Source organism: Myripristis murdjan, chromosome 9, assembly GCF_902150065.1.
Source record: "Myripristis murdjan chromosome 9, fMyrMur1.1, whole genome shotgun sequence".
Classification (NCBI taxonomy): Eukaryota; Metazoa; Chordata; class Actinopteri; order Holocentriformes; family Holocentridae; genus Myripristis; species Myripristis murdjan.
In genome coordinates, this window is record NC_043988.1 from 35,484,119 (window position 1) to 35,508,788 (window position 24,670).

At 41.2% G+C, this 24,670-nt stretch overlaps 1 protein-coding gene and 1 long non-coding RNA gene across 4 annotated transcripts in view; one reads left to right on the plus strand and one right to left on the minus strand.

Moving 5' to 3' along the window:
• The first annotated feature begins 4,840 nt into the window (after positions 1 to 4,840).
• The window catches only part of LOC115364837 (GTPase IMAP family member 8-like), a 146,969-nt gene continuing 127,139 nt past the window's right edge, over positions 4,841 to 24,670 (plus strand). The window contains exons 1-4 of the mRNA XM_030059471.1: positions 4,841 to 4,897; positions 8,422 to 8,457; positions 10,103 to 10,138; positions 11,203 to 11,268. Of these exons, the coding sequence (XP_029915331.1) occupies positions 11,241 to 11,268 (28 nt within the window). The 5' untranslated portion in view covers positions 4,841 to 4,897; positions 8,422 to 8,457; positions 10,103 to 10,138; positions 11,203 to 11,240. The remainder of the gene's footprint in view (positions 4,898 to 8,421; positions 8,458 to 10,102; positions 10,139 to 11,202; positions 11,269 to 24,670) is intronic.
• Positions 9,512 to 15,834, minus strand: LOC115364899 (uncharacterized). 3 transcript variants are annotated; one of them, XR_003928731.1, is made up of 5 exons: positions 15,762 to 15,834; positions 15,571 to 15,647; positions 15,423 to 15,484; positions 10,066 to 10,152; positions 9,512 to 9,753 (listed from the first exon to the last, which is right to left on the minus strand). It is a non-coding gene; the product is annotated as an uncharacterized LOC115364899 (long non-coding RNA). The 3 variants fall into 3 exon arrangements; XR_003928729.1 differs by having other exon boundaries at positions 9,512 to 10,152; positions 15,762 to 15,820; XR_003928730.1 differs by lacking the exons at positions 9,512 to 9,753; positions 10,066 to 10,152 and adding an exon at positions 15,277 to 15,345 and having other exon boundaries at positions 15,762 to 15,821.

A 24,670-nucleotide genomic window follows, 5' to 3' on the forward strand; every position in this document is an offset into this window, starting at 1 on the left:
CTGATGAAAGGATCTTCTCTTGTTCACCAACTTTTATGTCTATGTATTTTCCTAAATGTTTTGTTCTTGTTGTTGTTGTTTAAATAAATGCCTGGCCTCATATCAACAAAGCACAATAATCATTTCAAAATAAATGAACTGGTCAGTTTTTACTCCTGTTCACTGACTGTGTGCTGCTGCAGTGACCTGGCGTCTCCTCAGTGATTCAGGAGGTTCATCTTATTGTCTTAGTTTTGCCACATTCTAGCTGCTCCTGTCATTCCAGTGGTGTAATGACATTACAAGTCCACTTGGTAGAGACAGATGATTACATTTTACGTGACATATATTTACACATTTTCCTTGGATCTCCTGCCATGTAACTTTACACTATGTTTAGCTGACAGACTTTTTTTTTTTTTTTTTTTGGTCCTGGTCAGCTCACAGCTATCAGATATCAGAAACATGACATTTTATTATTTTTTGCTATTATGATTGTTGACATTAAAATTCCAGTTATTGGTGACAAATCATTACATTACACTTTATATATTGTTACGCAAGCGCCCCGCACACTAACGCATGTCATGTGCTGCGCTGCGTGCAGGCTCTCATACAAAAGAATAAAGGTTTTACGTGGTAGAATAAAGGTTTTAAACTGGGCTGCCCTTACAGGCGCCAAACTGAGACTAAACCGGTGGCGATGGCATGTTCATTAATCTGCAGCCCATAGCACTCGCATATCAATGGACAATGCTTGTTGACCCTTAGCCCTAAGGGCAAGATCCTGCCAGTTTCTCTGTCCGGCATTCGGTCATTACTGTGGGCCCCTATGTGGACGCCCTTGCTCAATGGCCTCGTCCCTGACTTGAGACAGCTTATAGGCCCTGAGGTTCTGCGAATGCAGGAATGGGAGAGCGTCAGAGGATGGGCCCTCTTATATGATTTTAACCACTGGCCTAACATGGAAGCTCACCAAGAGCTCCCTGAGGCGCATCCTTTGGCGGTGGGGGGCGCTCCTGTGAGCCCACAAACCTGCCACGGTCACTCTGTCACAACAACCCTATTGGGATTTGTGCCCCTAACCTCCATGAGTCCTAACAGCTATAAGGACTCACTTGGACAAAAACACCGAGCCGGTCCAAGGAGGGGTCCCTACATGAGCTCTCTACCTTGTGGTATGAGGTGTGTGTGAAGCTAATCAGTACATACTGTAAGGGCAACACATAATCATACACATACAGACATAAACCGGCATACATACACCCAAGTAATTGCAATACGGGATATTGAACGAGGTGGCAGAATAGTGGTATAATTAAATTAAATTAAAATTCATAAGGAAATAAATAAAATAAAAATACATTTTAAGAAAGTAGTAAGATACCATACTTAGGTGCAATAACCTATAGTGCAATAACTCCTGTCCATGTTTGCACTTGTACATATATTTTTTCTTTCTTTTTATTCTATATATATTTATATTTATAGTTATATTCCTTTCTTTATTTTTCTTGACTAATTGCTCTTTTTACTTTACACTTTGAGTGGGAGTTGTTATTGTAACAAAAGTAATTTCCCCCTGGGGATCAATAAAGTATTCTGATTCTGATTCTGATTCTGATAAAGTGCTACTGATGGTGACAGACGTACAACCTGACTAACTGAACTACAGTGTGAAATGCCACACTGTAGTTCAATAATTAGTGAAGGACATAATGCAAATTCCAAACAGGGAATGCTAACCAAGGAAAACAGGGTGGTCGTCTCATATCAACAGGCCTTTGAGATCCTCCACTGTTTGAGCCCAGCACATAATCACTTCCTGCTTTGCCTCATGGTTGCGTGCTAGAGACAACTCCATATACACAACATCTATGAAAGTAAGCACCCACTGTCATCGAGTTAGTGTATGAGGAGGTTTCCACCTGGTTGCAACCATCTTTTTAGCTGCTGTCAGGCCAGCCAAAGACATACGCTTTGGGGATTTATGTATTTTAAGCTGAGAAAGATCATCCAAAATGAAAACAGATGGGGAAAAGGGGATAGGAATGGGCATTAACGAGGACAGAACGGACCAGGGCATTCCCAGATCATGTGGAAAAGGTACCTACTGTGCCTGTGAAACATAGTTTACAGTTTGGCTTACCTTCAGGTTTCATACTGTAAAGTTTATGAGGAGTCATATGTTCGGTGAATGAAAATGGAAACAAAAACTTGAAGCACTGGAGAAAAAAATAAAATCAGAATCAGAACAAAAAGAAAATGTTGACCAGCAGCTGGAGCAGAGTAGAGAAGAGATGAGAAAACAGCAAGAGGCTTGGGAGAAGGAAAGAAAAGAATGGTGGGAAAAACGACATCATGAAGATGAACAGAGATGAGAGGAGGAGCGAACGAGACTTCAGAAGCTCCAGGAAGAGTATGAGGAGGAAAGGAAGAAAGATGAAAACAAAAGAAAAGAGGAAGATCGAATCAGAAGAGAACAGGAGGAAAAACAGCGAAAAGAATTAGAGGAAGAATATAAGAAAAAAATGGAGAAGATGAAGAAGAAATATGAAGAGGAGGCCAGAAAGAAGGCAGAAGAATTCAATGAACCCTTTGGCAAAATACACCAAGGACTTTGTAGCTCTGATGGAAAAACATGACGAGGAGATGAAGGCTCTGAAGCAAGAACACGAGAAACAAATTCAAGATAAGAAGGAGAAATATGGCCTCTTGAAGGAGCTGTCAGACTACAAAGAAAAACATCTCAAGGAGGAATTAGAAAAATTGAAGGAAAATCACGACGAGGAAATCAAAGAATGGGAACAGGAAGCCAAAGACGAATGTATCATCACCTGGTAATTCTGTCCAGTTTGTTACTTATAATGATATCACTGTGACCCCACCTTCACCACACACACACACACACACACACACACACACACAGAGCTCCTCCGGCTAACATTGATCTACCCATCATCATCATCATCATCATCATCATCATCATCATCATCATCATCATACCCTGTATCAGTGAATCTGCTCTGTGAACTTTCACTGAATAAATCTTTTAAGAAATAAACCTTTTTCCCTCCAGTCATTCAAAATATAGCAGGTCGATATTTGTTGACACTGAAATATCTTTAAGTTTCCCTTTAACACCATTTATCTGCTTTTACAGCTAAAATACAGTCTGATTCTCTGAATACATTTGAGTTACATTTGAATTCTGGTGAGATTAATTCAGCTGCGAGTTGCAAACTTGAGAGTATATATATATATATATACACTATGTTGCCAAAAGTATTCGCTCATCTATCCAAATCATTGAATTCAGGTGTTCCAATCACTTCCATGACCACAGGTGTATAAAATCAAGCACCTAGGCATGCAGACTATTTCTACAAACATTTGTGAAAGAATGGGTCGCTCTCAGGAGCTCAGTGAATTCCAGCATGGTGCTGTAATAGTAATGTAATAGGATGCCACCTGTACAGTAAGTCCAGTTGTGAAACTTCCACGCTACTAAATATTCCACAATCAACTGTTAGTGGTACTATAACAAAGTAGAAGCGATTGGGAACGACAGCAACTCAGCCACGGAGTGGTAGGCCACATAAAATCACAGAGCGGGGTCAGCGGATGCTGAGACGCATAGTGCGCAGAGGACGCCAACTTTCTGCAGAGTCAATAGCTTGAGACCTTTAAACTTCATGTGATCTTCAGATTAGCTCAAGAGCAGTGCGTAGAGAGCTTCATGGAATGGGTTTCCATGGCCGAGCAGCTGCATCCAAGCCTTACATCACCAAGCACAATGCAAAGCATCGGATGCAGCGGTGTAAAGCACACCGCCACTGGCCTCTAGAGCAGTGGAGACGTGTTCTCTGGAGTGACGAGTCACGCTTCTCCATCTGGCAATCTGATGGACGAGTCTGGGTTTGGTGGTTGCCAAGAGAACGGTACTTGTCTGACTGCATTGTGCCAAGTGTAAAGTTTGGTGGAGGGGGGATTATGGTGTGGGGTTGTTTTTCAGGAGCTGGGCTTGGCCCCTTAGTTCCAGTGAAAGGAACTCTTAATGCTTCAGCATACCAAGACATTTTGGACAATTCCATGCTCCCAACTTTGTGGGAACAGTTTGGAGATGGCCCTTCCTGTTCCAACACGACTGCGCACCAGTGCACAAAGCAAGGTCCATAAAGACATGGATAAGCGAGTTTGGTGTGGAAGAACTTGACTGGCCTGCACAGAGTCCTGACCTCAACCCGAGAGAACACCTTTGGGATGAATTAGAGCGGAGACTGCGAGCCAGGCCTTCTTGTCCAACATCAGTGTTTGACCTCACAAATGCACTTCTGGAAGAATGGTCAAAAATTCCCATAAACACACTCCTAAACCTTGTGGACAGTCTTCCTAGAAGAGTTGAAGCTGTTCTAGCTGCAAAGGATGGGCCCACATCATATTAAATCCTATGGTTTAAGAATGGGATGTCACTCATGTTCATATGTGCGTGAAGGCAGCCGAGCGAATACTTTTGGCAATATAGTGTATATATATATATATACAACATTCAACATATGATCGAAAACACTGATTGCACTGAATAGTTTGAACTTATTCATCAAATAAATTCATTGTTGCAATACATTTTCTTTATTTAATTCACTTTATTTCAAAGTTGAGCAGCTGATGGTACAAACTGATCTGCTGAGGCGTCAGAGCGTCTTGACATGATCAACCATCACTGAAAATACTTTGCAGATCAGAGAAAATATAATCGAATAACAATCTTCTTCCTCATGTAGAAAACACCTCCGTTCTGTTTTCTGACAGGTTGTCTGAGTAACAGCTTCCTCTTTTTTTCTCTTTGTGTGAGTTGAATCTTTTGTTCTTTCACTTTCAGCTGCTCGGACTGATGGCGCAGTAAGAATTTCATCTGGTGAGTAAAATCAGCTGAAAAGAAATACAATTAAAGAAAGAAAAATTTTCATATAATTAAATATAATATATAATAGAATAACCTCAGGAGGCTGTTTCCTCAAACTAGAGACTGAAAATTATTTTATTATTGATCGTCGCCAGTTGTGTGTGGACTGATCAGATGAAGCAGCAGCATGTGATTATCAGAACAGCTTTACAAACTTAGAAGAAGCTGATTTATTAACTGAATTATTGCAGAATTCGACATTATTCTGGTAGAAATGACACAAGACAACATCAACAACAGGCTCAGAGAGTCTCAACATCTGAAGCAGAAACAAATGACGGTCAGGCCGCCGGACAGGAGATTTATTTTTCGTCAGATTAATTTCCGAGTAAATCTCAAACATGAGTTCAGTCTGCAGTTTGAGATCTTTAAGCAGAAGTTGCTTCATGAGGAGCAAATTAATCAACACAACATCATACAGAGCAGAAGCTCAACTGTTTAATTTTTCAAATCCGTGGTGACTTTAGTCCCGTTGTTCTCTCAGGATCTTTGCACTTTGTTTGGCCGTTATTGTTCATAAGAATCTCAACTGCTTACAGATTGGAGGAATTAAATTATTTAAAAAAGAAAAAATCTGTGTTGAATCTTTGGAGTATGTTGCTCTTGGACCTGCTCACAGAGAGCAGAGCAACAATAATCTGAATCATATTCTATAATACAATGCGGTGGTGATGTGCCTTTTAAACACCATATCCTCCAGCTGGAATTAGAGTCTTGATTTGATTTTATTGCTTGGACTCAGCTTACAACAGAACCAGTCCACTGTGAATTAAACTTGTTTCTCTGTTGGCATGTCGTTGTGACAGCAGCGAGTTTCCTCCTCCTCCTCTGACTAATAACTACAGGAAAAACAGTTTTTCACTCAGCTCATTTGGTGAAACTATATTAAAATTATAAATCCAAAAAAGCTCCAATTCCACTGATGAAAACTCAAGGCAACAGGCAAGAATGTTGTTAAAGTTATGACTATTTAATATTACAGATATTATTAAATGTCAGTGGTCTACAAAAATAAACACGAACTAAACCACAGTGCAGCCTCTATAGTGCAATGAGTGGCCTGATACACAAACCATGCATGAGAAATATCCATATAGAGTGACTGTATTACAAAAAGGAGAGTTACAGGATACAAACATCAGTCATCTTTTAATATGAAGTCATTGCAGTTCCAGTTGTGTGCATGGGTTAAGTTGGAGCCTCAGTGCACAGGAAACTATTCTGACACTCTGATGAAGGTCTGCTGGGACTGAAATGAGTGAATCACATTTGTAAAATGTGCAGTTTCTACATGGAACGCCTCCCTTCATGAAGCTTCTTCATGTTCTCCTCCAGCTAAATTTCTCTCGCTGGGTTCCAACTTTCCCCACCATTTCACTGAATGTGTTGACTTTTGTTTTGTCCTGTTTATTATCCCTCGTTGTCTTTTCTTCCATGATGAAATATTTTGAGAGATGAGTTCAGAAACACATTAAATCCTGTGTCCTCGCTGCACTCAAACAAACAGCAGCTGTGCTCATTTACAGCGACACAGACATTCAGAGAGGCGCAGCGCCGTGCAGCGGGACGCAGAGGGCAGAGCCTCAGGCAGCTGCAGGTTGCTGCTGTGAGTCCTCAGGCTGCCTGGGAAGCAGACTGTGTTACAGGCCCACCGAGCCGCTCCCATGCACGACTGTCAACAGCTCATTAATGCCATGCAAAGAGCCAACCTGCTCTGTTAACTTTCACTGAATAAATCTTTTAGGAAATAAACCTTTTTCCCCCCAGTCATTCTAAATATAGCAGGTGGATATTTGTTGACACGGAAATATCTTTAAGTTTCCTTTTAACAGCATTTATCTGCTTTTTCAGCTAAAATATAGGCTAGTCTCAATACATTTGAGTTACATTTGAATTTTGGCCAGATGAATTCAGCTGCACTTGATATGTACAGGAGCAGATTTGTAAGCTGTAGGGGAGACTGGGGTAAGTTGAGCCAAAGGGTAAGTTGAGCCACCCCCTGTTGCTAGGAAACGGTAAAAGACATTGATCATTTGACCAAATATTTAGGAGGAAGGCATCATTTCATGGAGTCTGTGAAGGTAAGAACCACATGGGTAAAGTGGTTAGACATTTATTTCCAAAAAAGCATTTTTTACTCTTGAAAGTGAATTCAATCTATCATCACTTTCATGAGAATTGTGTTAAGATCAAAACAGATAATTTTAAATTTGTTTTATACATCAGTTGTGGTATCTATGAGCTACAACATGAGGTCATAAACCTAGCATAAGAGTGCACCATTTTAGTTGTGGGGACTAAAAAAGTCAAAATGGTAGCTCTGGGGTAAGTTGAGCCATTTGGCCAGGGGTAAGTTGAGCCGGAGCCCCATACACTTAATAAGTGTATTTTGGCTGTAGCCTAAATGTCTTAAATATTAAATAAATATGAAATATTGAATGAATGAATGAATGAATGAATGAATAAAAAAATAAATAAATTATTTAATTAATTAATTAAAAATAAAAATAAAATAAATATTAATTACATATTAAGTGTATGAGGTAAGTGTATTTTGGTTCAGTGTTCAAATGTGTTACGTTCATATGTTCATAACTGACCTTAATGTCAGCAAGGAAACCAAGAAACTAGTGTTCTAGTGTTTTCTTTCCAAAAACACAGCCGTTAATGTTCTCTTCCCAAGTGCACTTTAAGGCATGTTAAAACAGCTGTTTATTGTACCTGTTGAATTGTGTTTAATAAATAAAAATACACATGAATGTGAAGAAGTGACTGTTATTTAGGGAGGGAGAAGGTGAGGGAGGGGTGGGATGGATGTGGGGAGGAAGGTGGAGGGGGAGTAGGGATACGGCTCAACTTACCCCGCCCCTATGCTCAACTTACCCCATACACGGGGTAAGTTGTGCCACGAGACCACTTTTTTTGGACATGCTATATTATAGAAACAGTTATGTTTACACTCATTCTGTTTGTTTGAAGAGATGCACAACATCCTGAAATATATGCAGATATATTAGTTAGCGACAAAACTATGATTGCCTTGATGTAGTGATCCTAAATATGAAAAATGGCTCATCTTACCCCAGTCTCCCCTAATTGGAAATATGGCTAAACAGGCCTATGTTTACAGATATTAATAACATTCAACATATGATTGAAAACATTGTTTGCGTTGAATAGTTTGAATTTATTCATCAGACAAATTCATTGGTGAAAAACATTTTCTTTATTTAATTCACTTTATTTAAATTTTGAGCAGCTGATGGTACAAATTGATCTGCTGAGGCGTCAGAGCGTCTTGACATGATCAACCATCACTGAAAAAACGTTGTGGATCAGAGAAAATATGATCGAACAACAATCTTATTCCTCATGTAGAAAACACTTCCGTTCTGTTTTCTGACAGGTTGTCTGAGTAACAGCTTCCTCTTTTTTTCACCTCGTGTGAGTTGAATCTTTTGTTCTTTCACTTTCAGCTGCTCGGACTGATGGCGCAGTAAGAATTTCATCTGGTGAGTAAAATCAGCCGAAAAGAAATACAATTAAAGAAAGAAAAATTTGAATATAATTAAATATAATATATAATAGAATAACCTCAGGAGGCTGTTTCCTCAAACTAGAGACTGAAAATTATTTTATTATTGATCGTCGCCAGTTGTGTGTGGACTGATCAGATGAAGCAGCAGCATGTGATTATCAGAACAGCTTTACAAACTTAGAAGAAGCTGATTTATTAACTGAATTATTGCAGAATTCGACATTATTCTGGTAGAAATGACACAAGACAACATCAACAACAGGCTCAGAGAGTCTCAACATCTGAAGCAGAAACAAATGACGGTCAGGCCGCCGGACAGGAGATTTATTTTTCGTCAGATTAATTTCCGAGTAAATCCCAAACATGAATTCAGTCTGCAGTTTGAAATCTTTAAGCAGAAGTTGCTTCATGAGGAGCAAATTAATCAACACAACATCATACAGAGCAGAAGCTCAACTGTTTAATTTCTCACGTCCCTGGTGACTTTAGTCCCGTTGTTCTCTCAGGATCTTTGCACTTTGTTTGTTATTGTTCATAAGAATCTCAACTGCTTACAGATTGGAGGAATTAAATTATTTAAAAAAGAAAAAATCTGTGTTGAATCTTTGGAGTATGTTGCTCTTGGACCTGCTCACAGAGAGCAGAGCAACAATAATCTGAATCATATTCTATAATACACTGCGGTGCTGATGCGCCTTTTAAACACCATATCCTCCAGCTGGAATTAGAGTCTTGATTTGACTTTATTGCTTGGACTCAGCTTACAACAGAACCAGTCCACTGTGAATTAAACTTGTTTCTCTGTCGGCATGTTGTTGTGACAGCAGCGAGTTTCCTCCTCCTCCTCTGACTAATAACTACAGGAAAAACAGTTTTTCATTCAGTTCATTTGGTGAAACTATATTAAAATTATAAATCCAAAAAAACTCCAATTCCACTGATGAAAACTCAAGGAAACAGACAAGAATGTTGTTAAAGTTATGACTATTTAATATTACAGATATTATTAAATGTCAGTGGTCTACAAAAATAAACATTATGAACTAAACCACAGTGCAGCCTCTATAGTGCAATGAGTGGCCTGATACACAAACCATGCATGAGAAATATCCATATAGAGTAACTGTATTACAAAAAGGAGAGTTACAGGATACAAACATCAGTCATCTTTTAATATGAAGTCATTGCAGTTCCAGTTGTGTGCGTGGGTTAAGTTGGAGCCTTGGTGCACAGGAAACTATTCTGACACTCTGATGAAGGTCTGCTGGGACTGAAATGAGTGAATCACATTTGTAAAATGTGCAGTTTCTACATGGAACGCCTCCCTTCATGAAGCTTCTTCAAATTCATTGGTGAAAAACATTTTCTTTATTTAATTCACTTTATTTCAAAGTTCAGCAGCTGATGGCACAAACTGATCTGCTGAGGCGTCAGAGCGTCTTGACATGATCAACCATCACTGAAAAAACTTTGTGGATCAGAGAAAATATAATCGAATAACAATCTTCTTCCTCATGTAGAAAACACTTCCGTTCTGTTTTCTGACAGGCTGTCTGAGTAACAGCTTCCTCTTTTTTTTCACCTCGTGTGAGTTGAATCTTTTGTTCTTTCACTTTCAGCTGCTCAGACTGATGGCGCAGTAAGAATTTCATCTGGTGAGTAAAATCAGCTGAAAAGAAATACAATTAAAGAAAGAAAAATTTGAATATAATTAAATAATATATATAAAAAAAATAACCTCAAGGAGCTTTTTCCTCAAACTAGAGACTGAAAACTGATTATTGATCATCGCCAGTTGTGTGTGGACTGATCATATGAAGCAGCAGCTTATGATTAACAGAACTTTACAAATTAAGAAGAAACTGAATTATTAACTGAATTATTGCAGAATCCGACATTATGCTGATAGAAATGACACAAAACAACATCAACAGGCTCAGAGCGTCTCAACATCTGAAGCGGAAACAAATGACCGTCAGGCTGCCGGACAGGAGATTTATTTTTCGGCGGATTCATTTCCGAGTAAATCCCAAACATGAGTTCAGTCTGCAGTTTGAGATCTGTAAGCAGAAGTCACTTCATGAGGAGCAAATTAATCAACACAACATCATACAGAGCAGAAGCTCAGCTGTTTAATTTCTCACATCCGTGGTGACTTTAGTCCCATTGTTCTCTCAGGATCTTTGCACTTTGTTTGGCCGTTATTGTTCATAAGAATCTCAACTGCTTACAGATTGGAGAAATTTAATTATTTTAAAAATCTGTGTTGAATCTTTGGAGCGTTTTGCTCTTGGACCCAGGGCCGGCTTTTGGCATAGGCGGTATAGGCAGTTGCCTATGGCCTGTAATATTATAATCTTACAGATATTATTAAATGTCTGTGGTCTAAACAAAATAAACATAATGCACTAAACCACAATGCAGCCTCTAGTGCAATGAGTAGCCCAATACACAAACCATGCATGAGAAATATCCATATAGAGTGACTGTATTACAGAAAGGAGAGTTACAGGATACAAACATCAGTCATCTTTTAATATGAAGTCATTGCAGTTCCAGTTGTGTGCATGGGATAAGTTGGAGCCTCAGTGCACAGGAAACTATTCTGACACTCTGATGAAGGTCTGCTGGGACTGAAATGAGTGAATCACATTTCTAAAATGTGCAGTTTCTACATGGAACGCCTCCCTTCATGAAGCTTCTTCATGTTCTCCTCCAGGTGAGTTTCTCTCTGCTGGGTTCCAGTTCAGTGACACGATGGCAGAGGCAGCGACTGCAGCATCTGGTGAGTCCAGACACTCCTTTTCTGAAGCTGAACTAACTGTGAATGTTACTCCTGTTCACTGACTTATCTCTCTGTGTGCTGCTGCACTGACCCACTTTGTCCTCAGGGGTCCAGGAGGTTCATCTTATTAGGGCCCGAGCGCTGGAACAGCGCGAAGCCCTATTGTTATTGCTTCGTTTTTTATTATTCTTCCGTGTCATTCGGCCTTAATTTGACCCCCTAAACATGCTCAAAAACTCACCAAATTTGGCACACAGGCCACGTCTGGTGAAAAATTTGATAAAATGGACAAACGGACCCCCAAGGTGCAAAAATGGGCTCGGTAGCGCCACATAGGCACACAGAGGCAGCCGCTGTGGACCACAGGAATGTGATAGAAAGACCAAACCAACGCCGAAATGTAGGTCTCATCAAGCCCTACAAATCACGCGCTGACACCCCCCCCTCTAAAACCAACAGGAAGTCTGCAATTTGCGTTGGAATGTTCACGTTCTCGCCCAAAATTCCGCTTTGAACAAAATCTATCTCCTCCCAGGCCGTAAATGGCAGCGGCTTGAAAATCAGATGACAGAGGACACAGTGCTGAACAAAAGTTCTGAAGGATTTCGTCATTACTCGATTAGTTTCGGTTTTTATAAGCCCTCAAAGTCGGAGTGGCCAAAACCAAAACCTCATTTTTTCCCATGGAGTTTGGTGTGAAGAGGCTGACACTGGGCATTAATTATTCCCCTGGAGTCTAAAGTAAAAGTCTGACGGCTTTGAAAACTATGCAGATGGAAAGAGGACAAAAATTCCTACAAAAATATGTAGTTTTGATGTGAATTGGACCAAGTTTGTGGGAGCTGTGAAGAGTTTTCAAACGTTTTTGACTCTGGTGTGCTCTGCTCTGCACTCTGCCTGGACATGTGACTCACTCTAGCTGCCTCAGGAATGCGCAATACACACCCATTGTAAGAGCTCAGAGGGAGCAGAAAACACTCTCAAACTAAAACTGTCATAACTCAAAAACAGTAAAAGATAGCAAAATCATGTAAATGGGAGATTTATAGATCCGAGTCTCGTGACTCGTTTAAACTTTGAATCAAGTCTGTCACTTAAACGGTGACCGAGCTGTGACACCTCAAAAAGGGGTGGGTTTTCTGGATTTCTCCACTGGATTGAATGAGGATTTCTCTGTCTGCCTGCATTTTGGTGTAATCATGCCACAGCTGCCACTACTCAAGTCAGTCACACACTAGGACATGCTAAGGGCGCCATCTGCTGGAGGGGCGCTGCTAGTGGCCAGAGGGCACCAGCAGCGAATGTACTACCAGTGGGTTTTTGTTGGAGGTGTGTGTGTGTGTGTGTGTGTGTGTGTGTGTGTGTGTGTGTGTGTGTGTGTGTGTGTGTGTGTGTGTGCACGTGCGTATGTGTGTGTGTGTTTGTGTGAGTGAGTGAGTGAGTGTGTGCCTGCATTTTGGTGTGATCATGCAGCAGCTGCCAGTAGTCCTGTCGGTCACACACTAGGACTTCGGCCTTTCAAAATAAAAGCCAAAAACTCTTTCAAAATAAAAGCACCGAAAAATACCCTTCAAAGCGGCACAAACGGATGAATTGTTTGCACTTCGACACGCGCGCCGTCCCTGACGTGCACGGGGGGGCGAGGGCCCGCCCAACGCTGCTTGTTCTCTTAGTTTTTGCTTCATTCTAGCTGCTCGTCATTCCAGTGGTGTAATGACATTAAAGTTCCACTTGGTGGTGACAGATCATTACATTTCACTGGTTGCACAACACAAGCTGTGCTGCTCTGTGGATTTGCTGCAGTGAAACTTTCCTTCCATTTCACCGACTGTGTTGACTTTTGTTTTGTCCTGTATTTTATTCCTTGTTGTCTTTTCCTCCATGATGAAATATTTTGAAAGTTGAGTTCAGACCCACATTAAATCCTGTGTCCTCCCTGCACTCAAACAGCAGCAGCTTTGCTCATTTACAGCTACAGACATTCTTCAGCTTATTAGGGACCGGGCAGCCTAAGCTGCCCGGTCCCTCTTGTATTCCTGTGTGTTCCTCTTTCTTTCTTTCTTTGAAAATTCATAACAAATCAACCATATGTGCTACAGCTTTGCAACTTTCACCAAAATGTAGCCCCAATACTGAAGAAACTTTTGTGCACTTAAACCTATTGAAAATTATGAAATCCATCACTTTGTTTTTTTTTTTCAAAAAATGTAAAACTTATTAAACCTATCTCCTCCCACAACTTATGCTCAATTGTTCACAATATGCTCATTTGCTACAGAGCAACCTCAGACTGTCCTACACAAACGTTGTTTCTCAGATTTTTGATTTATCAAAAATTGAACCTACAGTGCATCAAAATGTTTGACTGTAAACGGTACTGTAAACATACACTTGCAAATTCTTGCTAAATAAATCTTCAATGTTCATGAAAAAATGGACAGAATTATAGAGTCATGGTAGATGACGTGTGGCAAATTTCAGAATTGTATCTCAAAAACTGAATTTTTGACAGCATTTTGAATTTTGCTCTCATGTGAACAATTGGAGTCAATGCAAGAATGGCATTTTTAAACATCAGTTTTTCACTTATGGAGCAAATCAATCATTGTTAAAAAACAAATGATCAACATCTCCATGCTGTCTAGATGCAATATGTGTATTTTCAGATTTTTGTCTTAATAACTGAATTTTTGACAGCTGTTTAAAATCTGCCTTTCCATGCATGGCTGCCTGCTGTCCTGCACGTCAGTGATTGGCTCAGTCAGTTTGTGAAGCTACATGTGAAGTTTTAGCTCAGTGAGATAGAGGCCAGGCCTCGGTGTCCACGACTGAGTTCAAGCCTCAGCTTGTGCAACATTCCCATGTGCCAAAACTCAGCATGCCAGATTTCCTCAGCTGCAAACACAAACCAATAGCCCTGATGGTGGTGCTACAGCAAGCCTCTTGATTTCAAAACTTTGAAAAATGTATAATAATTGCAACTTTCATCAAAATGTAGCCCCAATACTGAAGAAACCTTTGTACACTTTACACTTAAACATCAGTTTTCGCTTATGGAGCAAATCAATCATTGATAAAAACAAATTACCAACATCTCCATGCTGTCTAGATGCAATATGTGTATTTTCAGATTTTTGTCTTTACCGTGGTTTGAAATTTGCCTTTCCATGCATAGGTGGCTGCTGTCATGTGACTGGCTTAGTCAATTTGTGAGGCCTTAAATGAGCTGACACTTGCCAATTAGCTCAGTGAGATAGAGCCTTGTCTTTCATGCCAGAAACTGAGAGTTCAAGCTGCAGATAATGCAAAATGCACATTAGAACGCCACCTTTCTTTTCATCTTCCTAATCTCCACTTGTTCCTCAGAACTGCCTAAAATTGCCTAGCCCTGACCATTTCTGCGCAGCGGCTATAATTAGGTTGTGTATTTATGTAACTTGTGAAGCACATTGTGCTAAATGTGTTTGCATACAATTTGCTGCATAAATGAATGGATTTGAATTTAATTGCATTCAGCTGTTTGTGCCATGTTGCAGTGTTTTAGAGAAGCTCAACCCACTTTCCCTGGTATATTAGCCTCAGCATTGTATAATGACAGTAAATTAAAGTTGAACTGAACTGAAAACCAATGAAAACTTGACAGATAATAGTTGTGCAGGAAAAAGGGGAACATCAACAAACATGGGACATTTAACTAATGTCTATATATTATTTGAAACGTTTCAGTCCAAATGAACTTTAAGTTGACTGGCTTCACTGGTTGCACAACACAAGCTGTGCTGTTCTGAGGATTTGCTGCAGTGAAACTTTCCCCTCCTTTTCACTGACTGTGCTGATTTTTGTTTTGTCCTGTATATTATTCCTTATTGTCTTTTACAGTTAACAAGACCTTCATCGGGTTATTTAACCTGAAAAAGACTGTCTAGCATTATCCGACTGGATATAATAGGGAAGGCTGGGTCATGGAATTGTGGAATGGTGTGAACATTTAAACACAGGGATTCAAGAGCCGTTTAACCATTTATTGACCACTGGATAACAGGGGGGTAGATGGATGGATGGATGGACGGATGATTTCTATACAAAATAAGAAAGGTTCAATGCATTGCTACACACACCAATTAAATTCAATTTTAAATAAATATGATGCTTACATTTTAATGCATCCACAATGAAAGGAGAGGCCTGGGCTTTCTTTATCATAACCCTCAGGAGTCTGATTGAAAACAAAGACAAATCAGCAATAAATAACAGATACTGTTATATAAACTTAAAACTTGAATTCTTAATCATTATACTCACAGTAATTCACTCTTTTGAGGACAAACAAAGTCTATGTGGCTTCAGTTAACTAGGTTTTGCCCCGATTTACCCAGACTCTGTAAATAATATGAACAACAAATAGAATGGAAGTACAAACTCAGGACCCTTTAACACAGGAAGAAAACTAAGGTTTAACATCAATTGAAGAACAACAAAATGCACAAACTTACTGTGTGGCAGCAAGGCAAGGCTCAAACAAAGGGATCCTAACTGGACACACCTCTCCTTAAATTACCTCCCCTGTCTAACTCCTCCCAGTGCCCAGCCAGGTGAAACAACCCACCCCAAACAGAGTACACCAGCTTGAGATTCTTGAACATAACCTATGTAGTGTAAATCTGTTATCTGGCTGAAGTAATGTGGACAGTGTTTGGGAGTCTTTTTTTCCGTCTTTGTCTCTGGTCTCCTGCACACCTGCTGATCCACAGGTGCACAAAAATCCAAAAGTCTTTTATAGTTTATAAAAGTAAAACAGAGCCTGGAGATTAGTGGTGGGTGCGATTCATCGAACTTGCGATGCATCGCGATGTTTTCGTGCATCGATTTGCATTGATTTTATCATGTCGATTCTTTTCCACCAAGCCCGAAAAAAAAAAAAAAAACGGGTACCGGGAACAAAAAGTAGGTAACGCGCGCGCCACCCGGACAGTTTAGTAGGTGGGACCATAGCAAACGGAAAGCCGTTGTAAAATAACTGTAACTCACGGCTTCAAGGGATTTGCTTTATAAAACGATTACCCTACATATAGCCCATAAAATAAACACACAAGAAAAAAATCAATAATTTATTGGTAAAAATGCATCAATAAAGCAAGATAGAGTGGAGTGGACAGAATGCACAGAGCGCAGACGCTAAGATTGCTTTTTCATCTAGCGCGATCATCATGTCACATCAGGCTATTTGGGCTTGTTAATGTTGAACTGGATATTTCCATTAATAGTGCAATTGTTAAAATAGTGTTCAATTATGTTTGGACTCCTCTTTGCAGGGACGGTAGCGTGCGTTTCGCGACAGGTGTGTTTTTGCGCAGACGTAGGCTATGCCTAACGTCGGATGTAACAATAATAATAGTAGTATACTGATAATTTACCATACATCGGCGCTGTCACACTGTGTCCGCTTTGGGTGGAGATAAAAGGCAGGTGGATCAGGAGGCAGCAGGGAGAGGTAGGCTATTTCTCCAGGGAGGCCACCAGACACAGTGGGTTACCTGGCTGCTCATATATGAATCCCCTCAGGCTTTCTATGTTTTTTTCGGCAGCATCTTTGTGATTTTTTTTTTTTTTTTTTTTGTGCATTCGTTGAAAGACACGGTGACATATTTTAGGCCATTTTTGTCGTGGTGAATGCTGAAGGAGTTGGGCTTTAATTTGCGGTTGCCCTCGTTCGCCCTGCGTCCCATGAAGCTGCACGTCAAACCAGACGTTACAGACAAGCCCCCTCCTGATCCACCTGCCTTTTATCTCCACCCACGAAACTAACGCCACCGTCAAGTACTTTCGCAACACGATAAATTATAAACTATAATAAATACATACATACTTACATAAAAGTCAATGGTGTACTGTAGTGCCTGTGTACCAAATTTTTAATTACTCTTTGTTATGATGGAACTGGCTTATGCAGTTCTTTCACTGGCTCCTAGATGGGGCTGTGCTCCATGGCAATGTTGGGTTAAATGTTGGGAGCTATTTTGTCTTTGAAAAATAATTCCTAGTCAAATGTTCAAAAAATCTTTATTTTGAGAATGACATGAGTTAATTTCTGGGCTATTTATTTACAAAGCCACAGATTAACACAAAATCAGTCTTGCATGGAAAATAGCTGTAAAAATCGCAATAATCGAAGAATCGTAGCACCAATAATCGCATCGAATCGACAAACGCTGTAATCGCTATAATCGAAAAATCGAAGCTCCCATAATCGAAATCGCATCGAATCGTGAGGTACCCGCGATGGAGCACCCATACTGGAGATGCAGCTTTTGCATCACATGACTTCAGACTTTGGTACAGTCTTCCTGAACAACTTGGAGCTGTTGAATCACTCTGCAGCTCACAAAAACAGGACGGGAAGCAAACTGTTTGTTGACCGTCTCTGTGGACAGCCGACAAGTTTTTACTCTCATGTTTGAGTTGATGAATGGAAACATTATTGTTTGCACTGGATATGAAAATTGATGTTGTACCTGTGCTAAGGTGAGCATGTTTATTTGCCACTGTGAATAGATAGATAGATAGATAGATATGCTTTATTCCAGACTCAAGGTCCATACAAAAAAAAATGAAATCAAATCAAAAGGACTAATCGACACAGAATAAAAATAAAAAAAATTGTCTAATGACTATTTTGAATGAATGAATCAGATTTATACCAGTACCCCCAGAAGTGAGATGTGTAGCGTGTGTCACTGTACATAATATTCACCAGTGCCACAACAATTTGATTCTCAGAATCATTTAACCGGCAGATGAACCTGTGAATTGCATTTCTCAGGACCGCTTGCAGCGTGTTCACTCCAGCACTCACAAACAACTCACTCGCATTAGTCCATCTGGGCCTTTTTAAAAGTATCCTTAGAGCGTCATTGTGCCACTTGTAGTCTCTGAAGGCTGGCTTTTTGTAGTTCAACCACAGATGAACAGTGTACAGAGGTGAACAATACACTTTGAACAGAGTCAGCTTCACACCAACAGTGCAACAACCGAATTTACGTGGCAATAAATTTGCTCACACATACAACATACGACACTGACGATACATGTCCTCATCATCTGTCAGCTGGTCTGTGATCACATGACCAAGATATTTCACTTCACTGCAGATATTTAGAACATTACCTGAGAGTTTAAAGAGATAAGATAAGATATTCCTTTATTAGTCCCACGGTGGGGAAATTTCAAGCATTACAGCAGCAAAGTGGATAGCAAAATATAAAGCAAATTTACATTATAAACAGTATAAACAGATAATAAATAACAAAAGGCAATATAAACATTATAAACAAGGGATATAGAAAAAAATAGAAATATGAACAATTTAAACAACAGAAGAAAATAACCTAAACCTGAGGAACAACCCACTCCGACGGAGGAGTTAGTGTGAAACCATGAGACCATGTGGCAGAACCCGACACCCGGTACTGGGATTCAGGAACTGTCAGACTTGATCCAGCCTTATGGAATCACCCTTTCCCCTCTAGTCTTTACATGTTATCTACCAGTAGTGCAGTGTGTGTGTGTGTGTGTGTGTGTGTGTGTCGGGAGCAGCAGGGGGGGTAGTTAAGGTGCTGAGAAGAAGGAGAATGTGCATTATAGTGCAGTCAGTGCAGTCTTGGAGAGTGTGTGGTCTACTGGGAGCCCTGGTTGTTGTAGAGTCTGACGGCTGCAGGAAGGAAGGACCTGCGATAGCGTTCCTTCACACACTTTGGGTGAAGCAGTCTGTCTCTGAAGGAGCTCTCCAGTGTAGTTAAAGTGTCCTGCAGGGGATGGGAGTCGTTCTTAATCATGGATGACAGCTTAGCCATCATCCTCCTCTCACCTACCACCTCCACTGAGTCGAGGGGGCATCCCAGGACAGAGCTGGTCTTCTTGATCAGTCTGTCAAGGCTCTTCCTGTAAGCCGTCGAGATGCTGCTCCCCCAGCAGACCACTCCATAAAAGATGGCTGATGCCACCACGGTGTCAAAAAAGGTCTTCAGGAGAGCCCCCTGCACTCCAAAAGACCTCAGTCTCCTGAGCAGATAGTCTGCTCTGGCCTCTCTTGCCTTAAAATCAGGAAAAGTCATATGTCTGTCCTCCATGGTTCTGCAAATCATGATCACACTTTTTGAATTGTTGTACTTTATATCATGTTGTTCCCCATACACAGAGCACACGTTAAGGAGCTGCTGCAAACCAGCTGAGCTCGGACTAAAAATCACACAATCATCAGTGTACATAAGATGGTTCATCACTGTACTACAGACCATACAGCCAGTTTTACATGAGCTTAATTTATTTGATAAATCATTCATGTAGAAATTAAATAAGACAGGAGATACAAGGATACAAGGAAGTTTATTTGTCATTATACAACAGGTTATATAGTGAAATTAAAATGTGGTTCCCTCTTGATTGATTAATTGATTGTGTAAAAAAAATAGAATTATTAAGCCTGGAGGAGTTCAGATGGTGCATTCAGTAGTCTCACAGCCTGAGGGAAGAAGCTGCTCTGTAGTCTGGTGGTACGGCAGCGGATACTTCTGTATCTTTTGCCTGACGGCAGCAGGGTGAACAGGCTGTGGCTGGGGTGGCTGTTGTCTTTTAGGATCTCACCTCACCTCCCTGATATCACTGATGCTTGGTAGATGGGTGCCAATGATGTTTTGGGCAGTTTTAGTCACTCGTTGCAGAGTCTTCCTGTCCTGGGCCGTGCACATCCCATGCCAGTTTGTGATGTTTCCAGTCAGGATGCTTTCAATCGCTCCTTTGTAGAAGTTGAAGAACTTGGCATGGGAATTTTGCTTTCTTAAGTTTCCTTAAGAAATACAGCCGTTTCTGAGCTTTTTTAACCAGGGCAGAGATATGTGAAGTCCATGACAGGTTCTCTGTTATGTTGATTCCCAGGAACTTAAAACTGCTCACGTGCTCCACCTCAGCTCCATTGATGTAGACAGGGTTGTGTGTCTTTGCCTCTTTTTTCCTAAAATCAACTATCAGCTCTTTGGTTTTGCTGACGTTGAGCAGTAGGTTGTTTTCTGTGCACCATTCTGCAAGATGGTTGATTTCCTCCCGATATGAAAACTCATCATTGTTGGAAATCCGGCCGATGATGGTGGTGTCATCTGCGAACTTCACAATAGAGTTCTCTCCATGTTGGGGGTTGCAGTCGTGGGTGTACAGCGTGAACAGGAGAGGGCTGAGCACACAGCCCTGGGGCGCTCCGGTGTTGAGCACTAGAGTGGAGGAGGAGAGACTGCCAATCCGAACTGACTGGGGTCTGTTTGTGAGGAAGTCCAGTATCCAGTTGCAGAGAGTGGTACTGATGCCCAGAGTGTTCAGTTTTCCAATCAGCTTCATGGGGGAGATTGTGTTGAAAGCTGAGCTGAAATCAACAAACAGCATTCTGATGTAGGTGCTGCTTTTCTCCAGGTGAGTGAAGATTGAGTGGAGAGCAGTGGATATGGCATCCTCTGTGGATCTGTTGGTTCTGAATGCAAACTGCTGAGGGTCCAGACTGGCAGGGATGTTGTTCTTTATGTGCTGGAGAACCAGTTTCTCAAAGCACTTCATCAGGATGGGGGTGAGTGCCACATGGCGGTCATTTAGATTAGACATTGCAGACTTTTTAGGCACAGGGATGATGGTGGCTGTCTTGAACACTCTCCTGTGACAGCGATATGTTGAAAATGTCAGTAATGACATCTACTAGCTGGTTGGCACATGTTTTTAGTAGGGTTGGGTAGGATACACCGATATGACCAGATAACCGATTTTACGGGCGAGAGATACGGCTCTATCGGTACCAGACTCCTCAATCGATACGAAATCCGCCATGAATCCTTAGATGAATCGATTGTAGAGTTGTGGATCGGATATCGCGAGACTATGAATCGGTTGCCTGAGGCTTTACAGTTTTCATCTCTAAACAACACGAGAGCTCACGAAAGGACTCTCCCGCATGGTCCGTAACGTTAAGGGGCTTTCACATAGCGCGTGCTCAGCGCAGACCTCGGCCACCACAGCCATTCATTGTGTATGTGATCGTGGGACGCGAGGGCGCACCGGTCCGCGCCTAGAAGGGCGCAGTGCGGAGCTGGTTGGCGCCCTGTGAGGTCAAATCTGGGTGGCACAACCCCTCCAGTCGTTTCACCTGCACCTGCACCACCAAGAAAAAAATTTACAACAACTGCACCGGCACCGTACGAGTCCAAAAGGCAGAGAAACTTTCCAGCTACAGCAGCGCACTGACATAGATTGTGTAACTAAGGGAAGAGGTGCCACTCTGCTGTAGCTGAGAAGAGGTATCACTTTGGCTTATTTTTCATATTCAATCTATGTTACCACAGGAATGCTCCTGCTCATTCATTGTTGAATTGTTAGGTCTGTTTGATAAGTAATTTACATTTTTAAAACAAATAATAACTTAACATATTGTTAAATTATTTAACATATTGTTAAATTATTGGAGTCAAACTTACTGGTAAACATCTACTCCTTCAAGATAATTTATTATGTTCTACAACTCATAATCATACACTAACACTAAATAGCGAGTGTTTGAGAAGCATATTTCCTCTGTGCTACAAAGATCTGAAGTAAACAGTGGTCTCTTGTTGTCATGGGTCTGGACAGAACCGCCACTGGTTCCGTGCCCAGACCGTGATCCATCATTTGGTGATGCCCAGTCTACATCAACAAATGTTAACTATCGTATTGTTTTTAGGGTTGTATCGAATCGTATCGTTCTTAAACCGTATCGAATCGTATCGTTCTTAAACTGTATCGAATCGTACCGAATCGTTCTCTATTAAAAATATATCGTTTCTGAATCGAATCGTAACCCGTGTATCTAGATATGTATCGAATCGGCCTCATGCCAGAGATTCCCAACCCTAGTTTTTAGTACATGGCCAGGGATGTTGTCAGGCCCAGCAGCTTTACTCATATTCACTTTCAGCAGGACTTTCCTCACATCCACTGTGGATACTGACAGTGGCCGGTCCTCTGGAGGCGGAGTAGACTTTACAGCTGACTCTCTGTTGAGGAGATCAAAGTGAGCATAAAATGTGTTTAGCTCGTCTGGTAACGTGGCCTCACACATGATGGGAGCGCTCCTGCTTTTGTAGCCTGTCACACTTTTGACCGCCTGCCACAAGTCTTTGCTGTTGTTGGTGTTGAGGTCTCTCTCCAGTCTCTGCTGATGCCTTCACTTTGCCTCCTTGATGCCAGCTTTCAGTTTTGCTCTGGCGGTGTTGTAGGCTTCTTTGTCACCTGACTTAAAGGCAGCTTTTTTGGCTCTACATAGAGCTCTCACCTCTCCATTCATCCAGGCTTTCTCATTAGGGAATGATTTAACGGTCCTTGTTTTTACCACATCATCAGCACATTTGCTGATGTATGATGTCACTGATGATGCGTATTCTTCAAGGTCAATGTGGTTCTCCTGAGTAGCAGCATCCCTGAACATCTGCCAGTCTGTGCATTCGAAACAGTCCTGTAGAGCCGCTGTAGCTTCATCTGTCCACACTTTAAGTGTTTTTACAGTTGGTTTGACCCTTTTAGTCAGCTGGATGTAGTTAGGCAGGAGAAGCAGGGAGATGTGGTCTGACTGGCCAAGATGAGGACGAGAGAGGGCTCTGTAGCTGCCAGGAACATTGGTGTAGACATAGTCCAGTGTGTTGTTTCCTCTGGTGGGGATGTGGACGTGCTGGTGGAATCTAGGCAAAACAGTTCTGAGATCCGTTTGATTAAAATCCCCAGCAACAATAATAACAGCATCTGGCTGTTTTGTCATGTGACTGCTGATGACCTCATACAATTCCTGGAGGGCATTTTTTGAATTTGCATCCGGTGGAATGTAAACAGCAGCAACAAACACACTGGTGAATTCTCTCGGCAGGTAATATGGCCGACATCTCAGCAGTAAAAACTCAATGTCAGGTGAACATTTTCCATCCACTCTGACTGCACCTGAGCACCAAGCATCATTGATGTACACACAGAGCCCACCCCCTCTCGTCTTACCGGAGTCTTGTGTTCTGTCAGCCCGTCCAGTGCTAAAGCCTCATCCGGTATGTTTTCATGGAGCCACGTCTCTGTGAGGATGAGAGCACCGCAGTTTCTGGTTTCTCTTTGCTGGGTCAGCCTGAGTCTTATCTCATCCATTTTATTTTCCTGTGACCAGACATTTGCCAGGAGTAGGCTAGGTAGTGGTATAGCCTTGGGTCCAAGCGTTCGTAGCCTGAGTCTTAACCCGGCTTGTTTCCCTCTCTTCCTGGGTCGACCGCACCGCTTGCGATGACGTCTGGTCCGAATGTTTTTAAATGTCTGATCTTGAGACGTTGAGATACCGAGAGCAGAGATCATCTCAAGGTCAGCTGCACTCAATTTAGCCACTCCACCTCCTTCTCTGATACCGACGAGCATGTCAAAGTTGTACACAACACGATTCCCGGCAATTGAAGCGAAATAATCGCTCTTTTTTCGCCCCGCCATGCTAAATTGGAGGGAGCCACCAGCTGCTGCATCCACATGCGCCGCCGTTGCCATGACACTCCCTTGTCTTACTCCGTTACTGACATGAAAAGGAGCAGACATGCAGTTGTCCCATTTAACTTGCATGGTCTGTTGGGCATACCAATAGGACAGGATTCTGAGTATATAATTAGGGACACCGGCTGCACCCAATTTTTAAAATAATTTCCCATGATTCATCCGATTAAATGCCTTAGTGGCGTCTAAAAATTATATAAAAACAGATGAGTTTTTTTCTCTTATAGTTACTCAGCAGTTCCTTTAACACATATATACACATATCTGTACCATGTCTCGGTTTAAAACTAAATTGATTATCATCTCTAGGAAAATTTGTTCAACAACTTTCGACAGTATATTAGCTGCAGCGATGGGTCTATAGTTATCTGAGGAACCCACTTTTCCTGCTTTATCCTTAACCACAGGAACCAGCAGCACTGTCATCATAGAGTCTGGAAGAAAGCCATGAACTATGACAGCAGTGAAGCATAAGGCAAGAAGTGTACATAGCCTTGAGTTTGCAAATTTGAGATGTTCAGCGGAGATAGAATCTATATTGGTCATTTTATTAACTGATACGTTTTTAATCGCTTGAATAATCTCATGGGATTTGATCATATCTATATTTTCAACATTTGCATACTTGATAGCCATTAGTCTGAACACAGTTAAACAATTTACTATAATGCCTTCGCCAGAGTTCAGCAATAGCATTAGCACCAGAGACTCCATCTACTGTAAATGGTCCAGAGGGTTCGCAGATATTAATGTGTTTCACCTCTTTCCAGAAAGCTTTATTGGTATTATTTAAAAGTTTTTTACTAATGAAACGTATCATATT